The 15,334-nt window shown below is 35.4% G+C and overlaps 1 protein-coding gene across 1 annotated transcript in view; it reads left to right on the top strand.

Annotated features, from left to right (window-relative positions):
* The window catches only part of LOC140145808 (uncharacterized), a 54,859-nt gene extending 39,798 nt beyond the window's left edge, over positions 1-15,061 (top strand). Inside the window, exons 23-27 of the mRNA XM_072167484.1 lie at positions 645-855; positions 1,773-1,845; positions 2,566-2,630; positions 4,907-5,166; positions 11,356-15,061. Coding sequence (XP_072023585.1) covers positions 645-855; positions 1,773-1,845; positions 2,566-2,630; positions 4,907-5,166; positions 11,356-11,403 — 657 coding nt within the window. The 3' untranslated portion in view covers positions 11,404-15,061. The remainder of the gene's footprint in view (positions 1-644; positions 856-1,772; positions 1,846-2,565; positions 2,631-4,906; positions 5,167-11,355) is intronic.
* Positions 15,062-15,334: the final 273 nt, after the last annotated feature.

Raw genomic sequence — 15,334 nt, 5'->3', positions numbered from 1 at the left:
GGAAAACGAACAAAACGCAATACCCTAACCTTACGTTAACCGTACGCCACCTCGGTCGCCGTGTAATCCCTATGGCGTTACTTTTCGTCGTTCGTATTCCATAGTGGCGTATAGGTCCGATACGCGTACGCCACTATGACATACGATGTTTTTCATTTTTGCCGATATTTCATAATTATAAAATGTGTATAAAAAGTGGCGTATGGTCGATACGCCACTATGGAATACAAAAATGTCACTTTGTAACTATACGCCACATTTAATTAATTAATTACTAATTAATTAGCTAATTATGACTGATGAGACTTAGAAAAATGAAAGAGAACATCATTAAAAACATATGTGCCAATTTTCAAAAAATTACCAAAAATCACTATGGAATACGGCCGACGAATCTTGTCAAATTTAATCCGAACGGTATACATTTGACACAGATTGAGACCAACTTGTCACAAATCCTGGTTAAAATGAACTAAAATCGTACGAGAACTTATTTTACTAGGAATTTAGTTAACTTGAGGTCATCAGAATGTAATAGGATAAACAGAAATTGAATTGTTATTGTAATTTTAATTGTAATACATGAATGAGTTTTAAAACTGTATGGATGTAATCTGTTCTTATTCTCTCCTGTTTCGTCACAGTTGACGGCAATATTCCAAACTCTCGAAGGATTCCTAGGTGTTCGAGTAACTAGAGTGCTTCCGATCGGAGACATGATCGGCGTGGAATACGAAGTCACAGTAGCAAGTACATCAAGGGCAACTGTTAATGACGTCAATGTGGTTTTCACGATTAACACTGGTTTGGCTGGAAATTTAGGAAACACAGGCCTGATGATTTTAACGATTGGTGGTAAGAACTAAGACATATCTGGCTACAGATAAGTTATAGAAATCAGATTCCTTTAAGATTCGTTAACATCATGCTGAAAGTGTAGCATCTGGCACAATTACACTGAACATTTGATGGTAGCGAGCCATATGAGCAACATCCCAGCCAGATGTTTTCATTTAAAAAAAATATGTGCCGTAGTCTAGGGTATATCCAAATACTATAGGGACATGACTTAAAGACCCATTCAGTGATTTGCTCATCCGGAATCAAAATTCAGATTTTGGTACGTTTGTCATTGTCATAGATGTGCTAACATAGCCTGCTAGTGGTTCAGCTGAAAGCCATGTATTGAGGACAAAATTAGACATTTTACATGAATCTGTAATTTATATACTGACAGTATATTAATTAGCTACATGTATTTGAATGGGGCTTCAACTTCGTCAATACTGCGGGTTTCTTTGTTTTTTGCCAAATCTTTCATTTCAAAAATACCAAATGACAATTTAAATGACTTATCCTTCACTTTTAAGCAATTTATAAACAATTTTAATTTTTTTACACTTTCGCTGGGATCACTGAATGGGTCTTTAATATCGTAACAATATATCCATCATGACTGTACATGTGAAGCTTTCAAGCTACTGATTGGGAAGAAGGAATGTTATCGACACAATATCGTTGGTGAAACCCACCATGGGCATAACGAGGTGTGCTGAGATTTGACATTTCCAATCAGCTTTACTTAATATTCAGTTAAATTAAAATGAAAAATGGGTGCTTAATTAGCCGTGTTTATATCCTAAAATTGGAAATTTTCCAATGACGTTCACCCCTCTGCAAGATTGCATTGTCCTTGCTTAATAGCCGAATTTATTAGCCATTGATTTAATTAAAATGTATCATTAACTTATATGTCGTACTTCTCTCTTTAGATTCTTGCCCGAGTGAATTCTGCGCTAATGGAGGCGTATGTAAAGTGCAAGATGATTTCACTTTTAGTTGCATGTAAGTTTGACAAGAATCAGTTTGCCAAAAATCAGGTTATGCGTGTGTATATCGGTATGTGCCAGTCAGGTGGGGGTGTTCATACGATGTCACTTATTGACCTACCTGGATCATGTAATGCCTCTAGTTAGATGAGATCCCGTCTACAATCTTATCTTAGAAACAGTCTTACGACACTTTTGTATCAAGAACGGATAACTGCCATCCCATTCTCCCCCTTAAAATGTTATGTTATTTCTATGATCATGAAAAGATCCAAGTGTGTCCATTGTTCCAAGAACTCATTTTCAATATTATAGATCGCCACCTCGCTGAGTTAGAAAGCGCGAGGGTGAACTCAACTGTGTTTAAGGCCGCGTTAACCTAACAATATGTTGTATTTCTTCCTTTTGAAAGTGACATATCTAGAAGGGTTAGACTATGGTAGTTTTTGTGTCTTATAGGCATTGCATGAAAAATACTCCTATAAATAGATTCTTTAGAATTTACTTTCTTTACTTAGAATGTAGGGTGCGCATGTTCGCCTGGTGATGTGTATGTTTGGTGTTGTTATTTATATGTAGCGGGGTGTGTGTGCTTGGAAGTATGTGCCTTAATATAACTTAAGGCACGTTAGTTGTGCACCATTCTTAAGATTTCATGCGGTGAAAAGTGTATTCTTATCTTTATTTTCATAGCTGTAGCTATAATTTTATATCGTTATACATTTACTGTTTGCAGATGTGATGCTGGTGTAATTGGAAGTCAATGTCAAGGAATCAACGGTACTGGCAACACTGCAAATGGTACGTATTTTTAATCCTTACACTTTTCTACCTTTTGGCGGAGAGGAGGACAAGAAGAAAAGAAGAAAAAAGGAAGATGAAGAGAAAAGTTGTTTGCTTCAACCCAGATTCGAACTACGAGTCTCTAGGGGATAACAATCCATGAGCGTTGAGGTGACCAAGCCACTGTTTTCGTGTGTATATTGTGTGCAGATGATTGCAAGATGAACTGCAAGCTTTTAAGTATCCTAATGGTCCTAATGGTCCTAATGATACCATCAGGATACTTAAACTTGCAGTTGCTTTGTGCTGTGGTTTTAGCAGCGTTAGTCATATTATATAGAAATATCGGACATTCTTCAAAACCTTGCCAATTGCTATACATTAGTTTTTTAAGGTTTGTTTGGTGTTCCCACTTTACAATTGGACTTTCACGAACCTGAGCGAGATCAATTGTACTGATAATAATAACAATGGTAATAAAACATGTTTAAGGATGGGGAACTGCAAAACAAAACTTTACTATTAAGTCGAAATACGAAATCGATTAATTAAACAGGACAAATACTACAATTATGTGTTCCATTTGTTATTTTGAAATAGCCAATTGTAGTTTACAAAACAGTTAAACCTCATCAAACAACGATGTTAAAAAATCGACCTGGAGAGATTTTAAGATTTTTAAGACAGTGCGAAACAAGTTATTTGTTTATTTTGGGAAATCGATTTGGCGCAGCGGTTGTTCCTTCGCCTTGTACCCAGCCGGGCGAAGTTCGCTATTTTGAAGGTTCGCTATTCCGAAAACAGAAAAGGTTCTTTATTCCGAATATGAAAAAGGGTTTTCTATTCCGAATATTAAAAAATTGGTTCTCTATTCAGAAAACGAAAGAAGGTTCTTTATTCCGAAATAAGTCACCGTGTTCTCTACTCCGAATATGAAAAAAAGTTCTCCATTCTGAAATCTAAAAAAGGTTCTTTATTCCGAGATGAGTCACCGTGATCTCTATTCCGAATTATAAAAAAAGGTTCTTTTTTCCGAATCTGTCGTTGTTGAATCATGTTGCGCCCTCTAGCAAAGTCCTTTTTTGTTCAAGGGCGATATGTTATAGGGCTGGGCGGTATGATTCAGGGTGCCTTGGCATAGTCATAGGGTTGGACGGTATAATTTTGACATTATGTTTTAAGGAATGGGTTGCGAGAGCACGGAAAAGCCCCATTAAACCAACGACCATTTTTCTTACCAGCTTGGGACTAAAACTCATATTTATACTACTATTACCGGGTGAAAGTCCTATTTTTCAGCAACAATAAATCCATGGAATATCCGTTTATTTTGGTAGACTTAAAGTATTATTTCCAGTGGATATTTTTGAAATCAAAATATAGCAAAAGAGAACCTTCGGAATAGAGAAGCGTTTTTCGGAATTGTGAACCTTTAATTACATTCGGAATGGCGAATGGTAAAATTACACGTTCGGAAAAGCGAACCTTCGGATTAGCGAACCTTCGGAATGACGGACCTTCTGAATAGCGAGAGGACCCCACACCAACCCCCACCACCATCCCCGACCGCGCCCAAAACCTGTATGTACATTTGGATTATCCCGAATCAATGCTCGCTCTCCGGTTTCCTCCTGCTTTCAAAAAATTGGTGAATAGTTGTTTGGTTATCAAAAACTTACTTCTTGAAATGGAATTTTGGGAGCTACACAGATACTTGGTGGGTTTTACAACCTAAGTGCGGATATGTTTGCGCCAGGTTCGGCCGCAACTGGCCTAGTTAATGCGATATAATTGTGATGATTATAGCTCTTTGAATCCTCAAAGATCCAGAAAAATCCGAAATTTAATTCTTATGATTTTTAAGTTTTAATCACATTTAATATCGGGTTGTATAAAGGTCATTAAGACGTTTTAAATGTTTTGTATGAAAACACACTAAAACAACATTTTTACAAATTTTTCAATTAAAAAAAATGCAAACATGCTTTGTCAAAAGTTTTGTCAACACTCATATAACATTACGTTAGAATATTTGCAGTAAGTTATCAAAAATGTTTTTGAATGTTATAAAACCTTTTTATACCCTTTATATAACCCGAAATATAAATATTTTCTACCAATCTTTTGCGAATGATGTCAAAAACGATGATGTTGGAAACGTTTTGTGTTTGCTGTGCCTCATACACCTCAAAGGTTTAACCGTGTCTAAAATAATTTGCAACACAAGTGTTAAGACTTTTGGGACATCCTGTTCAACCATATAAAATGTATTTCTATTTACCTCAATGACGTAGGAATAACAACAACTGGTTGGATCGGAATCGGATTTGGGGTTGGTCTGTCTGTTTTAGCTGCTCTTTTAGTAGCTACATGCTGTATCTTTGTCCGTATGGGAAGAGTCTCAAGAAAAATTAACACACCTTACGGCATAGGAGAACCTACCATACCAGATTACGTAGCGCAACCTGATCCCAATCAACTCAATCTTCTTCCACCATTGGATAATTACTCTCAGGTAACAGGACAGCTTACCCCAGATTTCCCGTCATTATTGGTAAGTTTAAACAATTAATTTGATGGCTGTTCTTAAAATGGTTATTAAAATGTTTTTAATAACATTTAAATGTCGGGTTGTATAAAAGGTTATTGTAAAATATTTCGTGTGAAACATTTTTGCCAAATATTTTGTCAACAGTTTAATAACATTCTGTTTAAATGTTTTGTATCATGCTTCCAAAATGTTTCACGAAAATTATTAAAGCGGTTTTTTTATAAACTTTATGAAATATATAATCCTACATTTAAATCTAATGTGTTTGTGATGTTTCAGTACCAGCTTTATATGAATGAATGAATGAATCTTTATTTCCATAATAAAAAACAACAAAATACAAAGAAATTCAACATCATAAAAAAAACAACAAGACAATTATGGAGGAGATGATCGAAAGGCCAATAAGGCCAGCATTGAACATCCCCTTACAGAACTAAATTAATACAACAACAAACAAACAGAGTATATTAAGCCTATCACACAAGAACAAAAACGGGGCTCCAAGAACTAGTTGTAAAATGAGATAAGCTTTGTTTTATATTTGTTTCGAAAATGTTTGATTGAGTTTGCTACTTTAAGGTTATCGTTCAGGGAATTCCATAACAGTGGGCCGGTAGTCCTGATTGAATGATCAGTGAATACTTTCTTGTTTCTTGTTTGATTATACTTATTACTGTTTCTTGTGTGATAGCTATGAATATCGGATCGTTTTAGAAAGAAACTGTCAAATGAACATGGCAGTTGTTTAATAGAATATTTATACATGTATACACCTAGTTCTAGTTTGAATATATCATATACATTGAGCATATTGAATTTATGAAATAGTGGTCCAGAATGGCTTCGATAATGGCTATTTGAAATAGTTCTCATGGCCCATTTTTGGAGCAAATGTATTTTATCAAGATATGTTTTACATGCATTCCCCCATGTAAGTATACCATAATTAATATAAGGCAAGACAAGCGTACAATAAAGCGTGTGCAAAACACGCCCAGGTATAAAAAATTTCAACTTGTTTATCATACCTATATTCCGTGAGATTGTTTTTGAGATTCCGTTGATATGGTTTTTCCATGTGAGATTTTCATCGATAATTACACCTAAAAATTTGGTTTCGGTTACCCTTTGCAAGTTTGTACCATCCAAAGTAATATCTCTGTTTTCTTGTGAATTATTTATCGAAGTCATTCTAGGGGTACCCATAATCATGTAATTAGTTTTACTAGCATTTACAGAAAGTTTGTTTGCTTTAAACCAGTTACTTACTTCGGATAACTCTTTATTTATTAATGACATTTGATTAGCAATATCATTGCTTGAGTATAAAATTGTCGTATCATCAGCAAACAATACAAAGTTTAATATAATCGAGGTATTCGTTATATCATTTATGTACAAAATAAATAGTAAAGGACCTAATATTGAGCCTTGAGGGACTCCGCAAATTATACTTTTATATTTGGAATTTTTATTATTGAAGTTCACATATTGTTTTCTATCACTTAAATAGCTCTTGAACCAGTCATAAACAATTCCTCTGAATCCAAAATGTTCTAATTTATGAAGTAGAATACTATGGTCAATAGTGTCGAAAGCTTTTGATAGGTCTAGAAACACTCCTATAGTAGTTTCATCATTTTCTACTGCATTATTTATCTTATCAACCAGATGCATAATTGCCATTTGAGTGGAATGATTGGCTCTAAATCCAAATTGTTTATCATTGAGAATGTTATTATTATTAATAAATTCAACACTTCTATTAAAGATCAATCTTTCAAGGATTTTGGAGAAAACCGGCAGAAGTGATATAGGTCTGTAATTTGAGAATATCTCGGCATCATCTTTTTTATAGATAGGGATTATCTTAGCTAATTTTAATTGGGTAGGAACATATCCTGTTGACAAAGACAAATTAAAGATTGCTGTAAGAGGTTGAGCAAGTTCTTTAGCTAGTTTTTTTTACAACGAAGTTTCCTATGTCGTCATGACCTGCGCTTTTATTCTGGTCGAATTTGTTGATTATTTTCAAGATCTCTGATTCAACTATTGGTTTCAGAAATATACTGTTTTGGCATGGTTCACTTAGATAATCGTAATAATTTTTGCCAGAGTTTTGAATTTGAGATGCTAATTTTGGTCCTACATTAACAGGTCCTACTTTGTCTTTAGAAGACAAAGCGCCTTCAGCATATTTCTGAGACCGCTCAGGAGACAAGTAATCACGTGGCTATTTCATAAGACTCCGTCTGATCTTGAATCATTGTATTCATTGCACGTTTAAAAATATCATTATGTCCTATATGGAGCAACCGCGTGACCTTTTTATTGTAATTGAAATTCCTGAGTCTGCCAACCCTTGCAAGACGTCGGGCATCTTTGACTGTTGTTTTCTTCCCAGCACCCTTCCCTGCTAATTCTTCCGTAAACATTTTATTGATACTTTGAAGAAACTAAATAAACCATTTGGTCATCTAGACAAAAGTTTCTTAGTCTCTGCGTTCAAACGTATTTCCATTATTTCGCCATTGTAAGAACAAGAATTAGGTTTGGTTCAATGCGTCCGGCTGTTCTTGTCTATAGCTCTCTTCTTTAAACGTTGTTCCACCATGGTCTATAAATGTTGTTTTAGCTTTTCTATAAACCAGGGCAAACTTTGCTAGACCACGTGAACTTACATGTGAGAGATAATACTAGTAGTACACTGTAATACAACAAAAGTCAATCTACACCGCAGGTAGCAAAGTTACAAATAGAACCAGCCTGCAGATCCATCGCCTCAATCTAATACAACCACGCACAGCACATACATGTAGTGTGTATATATGTGATGCGATCAAGCAAAATCAGTCGGAACTCGGCAATAAGACATTTTGAGTTTCTTGCAGCATAGTGAAAAGCATTTACAAAGCTGGATTTTGCAGAAACCCCATTGAAATTGAACAACCAGTTCCAAAAATATGAGCAATAAAAGAGTTTCCAAAACAAGAGGAAACAAAAGGAAATATTTTCTTTGTTTGGCTATATCTCAAAATCAATATTTCCGAGTTCCGACTGATTTTGCGTGATCGCATCACATACAGGGTGTCTCAATAAAAATAGGCCCTATGGAAAGTGGTGCATAACTAAAAATATCGACAGTAAAATACATATTTTCTTAAAGATTCAAAAACCATGAAGTGTCTGCTTAACAGTGGTGTAAAAATGATCCAAATCCGTTCATGCGTCACTGAGATAATTAAGTTTATACAAATAGACACATTTTTTGACCATTCCAATGGGGTAATACACGTTAACAATAATTGTAGTTTAGTATCAAAGAAATAAAAGAAAACGCCAAGTGTTGCTGAGTAGGAGTTTAAAATCAATCAATCAATCTCCCAAAGAATGTTTTTCACATGTTTGTATTTGGGTTAAGGGCTCGGATAGCAACGTTTGCACAGTATTTTGGGACCTGAGAGCACACCAGACATATCTAATACGAGGAATGTCCTTCTGATGTCAAATATTTTTTACTTTTTTGAAATTCGCGATATAACACTCATTTATGATAAATTATTAAAATTTGATATCTTTTGTATTTTTGATGTTTAACCATCCTCGAAGTAAATTTCATCAATCTAATAATATGTACTTAGGGCATCAGTTGAAGACCCATTTTTTGTGTGTGTTTTGTGTTTTGGGGAAAAAATCTTTTTATGATAGACATCTTTTCGTCCGTGTTACATTTTAAGTACGTACATATCAATTAGTTTATGCAATTCACTTACAGGACTGTAAAATTTCAAAAATATCAATTCTTAATCATTTGCCATAAAACGGCATCATGTCGCGTATTAAAAAAATATTTGATATCAGATGGACATTCCTCATTTTCGAAATGCAATTCAATATTTCTGATGTGCTCTCAGGTCCCACAAAAATACATTAAAATGTCGCTGTTCATGTATACATTTGTCAAGCAACAGTAGGGCTGAACTTTATATTGAAGTGGCTGAAATATTTGATTCAAAAGAAATTGTTTCCCTTAAAATTAAATGTCCAGGTGATAGTATTGATGGTGAAATAAACAAAAATTGATAAACAACATCAATAACAGAAAAGAGGCATAATGCATCATTGCGATTTGCTAGTTCACATCATATTGCGAATGATAGTGAGCTTTGGCAAATATTGCATTGATATTACAGATATACTTCTGTAGGTCATGTGGTTCTCGAGTTATGGAGATTGATTGATTGATTTTAAACTCCAACTCAGCAACACTTGGCGTTTCCTTTTATTTCTTTTATAATAAACTACAATTATTGTTAACGTGTATTACCCCATTGGAATGGTCAAAAAATTTGTCTATTTGTACAAACTTAATTATCTCAGTGACGCGTGAACGGATTTGGATCATTTTTGCACCACTGTTAAGCAGACACTTCATGGTTTGTGAATCTTTAAGAATTTTTTTATTTTACTGTCGATGTTTTAAGTTATGCACCACTTTCCATAGGGCCTATTTTTATTGAGACACCCTGTATAACTGCAGACATGATATTATCACTTTAGTATTGCGAGTAAGCCTAAACGCCTGGCAAGTTTGAAGTTAGATTTGACCTGCTCCATATGTTAGTTAATAAACAATTTGGAAATTTCCCTCCAAATTGGAGGGAATCAGAAACAGCTGCTATTGTAGTCACTCATTTCTGGATAGGATCATTACATACAAGGAAGTTGAAATGAAAACCTAATATTAGGTAACGTTGGTAACAGCTTTTCTTTTCAGTATAGAAATACTACTTGCAACTAAATCAACTGGATAAAAAACAAGTAATTTTGCTAATGTCAACCAATGTATGTGTTTTGCATCAACATAAGGACGTATAAAATTAATGTTTTGGTTCTCGTCCAGAGGATTTTCATGAATTGATGAGTGAGGGAGGTGTTTTTTTGTTGTTTTTTTTCCAATGTAAAATTAGCATTGTCAGTAGTTTTCGGTCTTCTCCAACAGTGCTCGAGGAAACGATGAGGCCCTTTTTTTTTTTTTAAAATGTGAGATTCTGAGGGATAAACCCCCTAGAGTACCACAAAAAGACTTGGTGATGCTTGTTCTCTAATAAACTTATTTATATGTATGAAGATTTCATAAATCATTCCAAAGTCTAAAAAAATTGAAAAATCTATAAAAAAAAATCTGACAAATCCCAGAAATTGAGGAGGGAGGGGACGAGAACCAAAATATTAATTTTACACGGCCTAATTATGTAACTGGACTTCATAACAGTTCAACTTACAGTTTGTAATACTTTTTGCCAGTGTGTGTATATTATATCGTTATGAATTCGGCACAGTGACGAATCGGGAATTTTGAGCAAATTGAGTTTTTGTATGCTTATGATTATGTTTCAGGTTGTCTTTTATTTCCACCAAAAATTAATGGTAAATCTTACTCACCGACGTAGTTATTGAAATTTTGATTTGGACGAATAGCGCCTAAGTGCGATAAATGAATTCGGCAGACAAATCATGTTGATCTATAGTATTGTATAGCGGAAACCCCGAATTTTCTATATTACATGTCCTATACTAATATATTTGATACCAACGTATAGCTGTATATCTTCTATCCAGTGATACCAAAATAAGTACAAACATTCCCCACATGATATTGCTGTGGTTTAATAATGTGAGTGCGCGCCCGTGAAATTGGAAAATCCCGGAAAATCATACGCAAAATATAGGCCATTATTGTTATTTTTTGCTTTAAAATCCTCGAGGTTTTGGTAAATATTACAGGGATGACTATTTATAACTTATTTAGGACAACCAGTACTTTCTACACAAAAACCCCAAATCAAGAATGCGTGCTATGGTTTACACGTAGTTGTATGCGTATTCGACCTTTTTGGACATTTTGGATACAGCATAAAGCCGAATAGCTATTAAAACTCGTTTTGAGATATATCGATATTTCAGAACATGCAAGTATTGCCAATAATTCGTGTACATTCACTTCTATAATATGCATTTTAAATGAGTGCTCACGAATGTTCTAAATTTATAGAAGGACCAATGGAATGGTACCAAGATTTTCAAACGACGTTTACTCAGAACAGCAATTTTGCGTATTCGGCACTCTGCCGTGTTCATAACGATATATTTACGCACTATTTGTTTCATGTTTTCTATGATTTACAGAATATGCCGGGTAGTTCGATCAACGATGTTTATAATAATTACCGGTAAACTGGACGCCTGAAGCTGCTAGAGGGACATCGTGACCATGCCAGGAAAATGATTCATCTAGAGTATAATTATTGACGATTACTAGTTTACTATAAACCGTACCTATATAACTCGTGTAGAGCCTGAGGCATTTCGCTGATCGCTAGTAGCGAGCGACCGTGGCAAATACTAATCAATATTCATTATAATACAAAGGGGCGGTTTATAGTCATTCAGGGTTCGTCAGTATGCTGGAATCATGATGAAATCGTTAATTTTGAATTTGAAAAAAAAGGCTCGTAAAGGAAGTCTCCGGCAATCACAACATTATTACTTATATGTTAGAAAAATAATTATCAAGCACGAATCACATGGTTTTATTTAAAACAAACTCACAGTGACCATAAAAACGAATAAAAACATCCGTTTCTCAACACGCGATATTCAAATTTCCCGGGCGCCGAGTGCAATGACGTCCCAGTAATACAATGAAGGCTGACGACAATTGAACACAAATAACCATTACGTCATTGCACTTAGACAATTTCGGCGCGGGAATTTTGAATATAGCGTGTTGAGATCCGACTGCTTTTATTCGTTTTTATAGTCAATATGAGTTTGTTTTAAATAATGTGATTCGTGCTTGATAATTATTTTTCTAACATAAGGCATAATGTTATGATTGCCGGAGTCCCCCTTTAAATCATCGCTAGACTGTAATTAGTTTTTTTAAATACAATCTAATTATTTAATTTAAATAAGAAGGAAAAACAGGCTAAAACGACAGTAACAAACACATTTATTAGATGTTAACAGTTTCGCCGATGAAGCAAATGAAACATAAACATGTAAAATAAATAGGTCTATATAAAATTCTAATCAATTAACCTAGAGTCAAAAATAGATTCAAAGTAAATCATAATTTAATAACATAGTGAATAATTGAATAATAATATTATTTTTAGCAACTGTTTGAAAATTGGATGAGAGTGATATCCATATTTGACAATTTGTATAAAGTATTTGGTGAAACATGAATATGTTCATCTATACAAGATGAAAGAAACTGCTCTGCTATGTCCATTTATCCACATATTGTAAAACTATATCCACATATTGTATGTACATAATAACAATATAACGGTCTGGTATTACTTCATCAACATCTTTCTAACACGCTTTATTAAAGGCCAACCAGTACCTTAAGTAGCTCAATAACCTTGCCTAACGTTGATTCAAATATCATCGGTCTCACACCGGAAATGTCAAATATATAGATAAACTATTACCACTATTAATCAAATATTTCTTCTACAAAGTCCAATTGAAACACTAACTCTGTGTGACGTTTCAAGAGCTAAGGTGTGTTCTTTCCATCAGTCACATGATGCACTGATCTGCTTGAGTTGTTGCTAGTTGACACTAACTCCCTGTTGATATTAATTGATGTAACACTCTCAAGTACAGAGATCAATACATTATAAAGGTGGCTTAATTTTAATTAATAAATAAAAAAATGTTAATCAAGAATATTACCACTATGTGGATATGTAATGTACACATTTTGAAACCATTATACAGAAAGCATTATTATTTGTGTATTCTTGTAGCTGTAGAAAAAATATATAATAATCGGTTAACAAAGAAGTAAAATATTATGTATTAACTCTTTACCTAGCTGGGGGTTTACAACCCCCGAGCTAGGTACTGTTTTGCTATCCGATCTTTCTGCTTCTTCTTCTTCTTTTTGGCAATAACTTCAAATTGCTTCTCCTCCTACATGTTACCCCTATTACGTCACTTGCACATATGTATTGGCTATATCCAGTGCCCATAGGGTCTAAACAGAATTGGGGTTAAAGGTCATTAGGGGCATTCTCGGTATTTAACTAAATACCTTCAAAACGCTTCTTCTGCCACATATTATATAGTACAATGATGTAATTTGCATACATGCATTGGCTATACCACATACCTAAAACTTGCTCTTATAAATGCATGATCTGGAAATCTGTAAGGGTATGGAGCTCAAACTCGGTGACAACAAATCTCATGACCTGGGGAACATTTTGCAGGGGTCAGGTCAAAGGTCATGCAGAGGTCAAATTTTTGAAATGCATTTCCTGGACATCTGTAAGGGGTACCGGACTCAAACTTGGTGACAATAAACTTAATGATCTAGGGAACATTTTGGAACACTTTGCTGGGGCCAGGTCAAATGTTATCTGGGGTCAAATCTTATAATTTAATTTTCTGGATATCTGTAAGGGGTATGGGGCTTGAACTCAGTGACAACAAATCTCATGACAAGTAAAACATTTTACAGGGGTCAGATCAAAGGTGATGCAGAGGTCAAATCTTAGAAATGTATTTTCTGGATATTTGTAAGGAGTACGGGGCTCAAACTCGGTGACAACAAACTTGATGACCAGGGGGAATATTTTTGAACCATTTTGCAGAGGTCAGTCAAAGGTCATCTGGGTCAAATCTTAAAATTGCATTTTCTGGACATATGTAAGGATTATGGGACTCAAACTCAGTGACATCAAACATCATGACCAGGGGAACATTTTTGGGGTCAGGGGTCAGATACCTCCACAACACTAACACGCCCCAGCTAGGTTTGTGGTCTATGACCACCATTTCCCACTAGTTACTTTTTGTGATTGTATATCAGAAATCTTCAAATACTTAATTATGTGACACCTAAAATATACATGTCTTAATATTAAATGATCACATGGCTACACTTGCATAACTCTTAACATTAGAGATATTAACATCACGGTTCTCCTAAAGGCATTACTCGTTGACTGCCGATAAACGTCCCAATAAATCGGACTTAGTCACCGGTCAGTTCTCATGATAGATATCCATGGCTAACGATGGTTAACTATGAAAACATGTTAAAGGACATCAAGAAAATTTTCTAAGTTATTTATTTTGAGCTCTTTCGAGTATCGACGAGTAATGGATATATTCTGTAGATTTAGGTTTTGTCTGTGACTGCTAATGTGAGGCCGTCGTAGGTCGTACGGGGCTCAAACTCGGTGGGTGGGTGTAGCTCTGTCCTGGCAAGAAGAAGTTTATGTTCGTTAAGTCATCCGACCCCGGGGCCCCCTCCCAGGGGTCATTTGAGGTCAAATGACTGAAAACTGTCATATGGGCATGAAACTAGGTCGTACGGGACTCAAACTCGGTGGGTGGGTGACGTTCTGTCCTGGCAAGAAGATGTTTATGTTCGTTAAGTCATCCGACCCCGGGGCCCCCTCCCAGGGGTCATTTGAGGTCAAATGACTACAAACTGTCATATGGGCATGAAACTAGGTCCTATGGGGCTCAAACTCGGTGGGTGGGTGTAGTTCTGTCCTGGCAAGAAGATGTCTATGTTCGTTAAGTCATCCGACCACGGGGTCCCCTCCCAGGGGTCATCTAAGGTCAAATTACTAAAAAGTGTCGTATGGGCATGAAACTTGGTAGGTACAGTCAACATTTAAAACAGCATTTTTTGAAGGTCATTTTGGGGTCATCCAAGGTCACCACGGGTCATCTGAGGTCAAATTAGTAAAAGCTCATATATGGGCATGAAACTTGGTAGGTACAGTCAACATTTAGAGTTATAAGTTTAGGTCATTTTGGGGTCATCCAATGTCACCCTGGGGTCATCTGAGGTCAAATTAGTAAAATTGTCATATGGGCATGTCACCATCAGCCTGGTAATCGCGCCCAGACGAGAACCGCCAAATATGGGTAACCGCCTAGTCTATTTTAAAACTGATGCATCAATGACTATGTTCATCATGTCATATAGAGGCCTTGCATGCGACGTATCATCCCGTAAATATGGCGGACTACTCAAATGCATTCAACAAAAGCATGATTGCAATCTACCGTGACAGTTCGTCTCACACACATAATCCTGCACTACGATCAAATAGGTTGATGACAACAT

This window comes from Amphiura filiformis, chromosome 2 (genome assembly GCF_039555335.1).
Source record: "Amphiura filiformis chromosome 2, Afil_fr2py, whole genome shotgun sequence".
In the NCBI taxonomy this organism is placed as follows: Eukaryota; Metazoa; Echinodermata; class Ophiuroidea; order Amphilepidida; family Amphiuridae; genus Amphiura; species Amphiura filiformis.
This window is presented reverse-complemented; position numbering and strand designations above follow the sequence as displayed.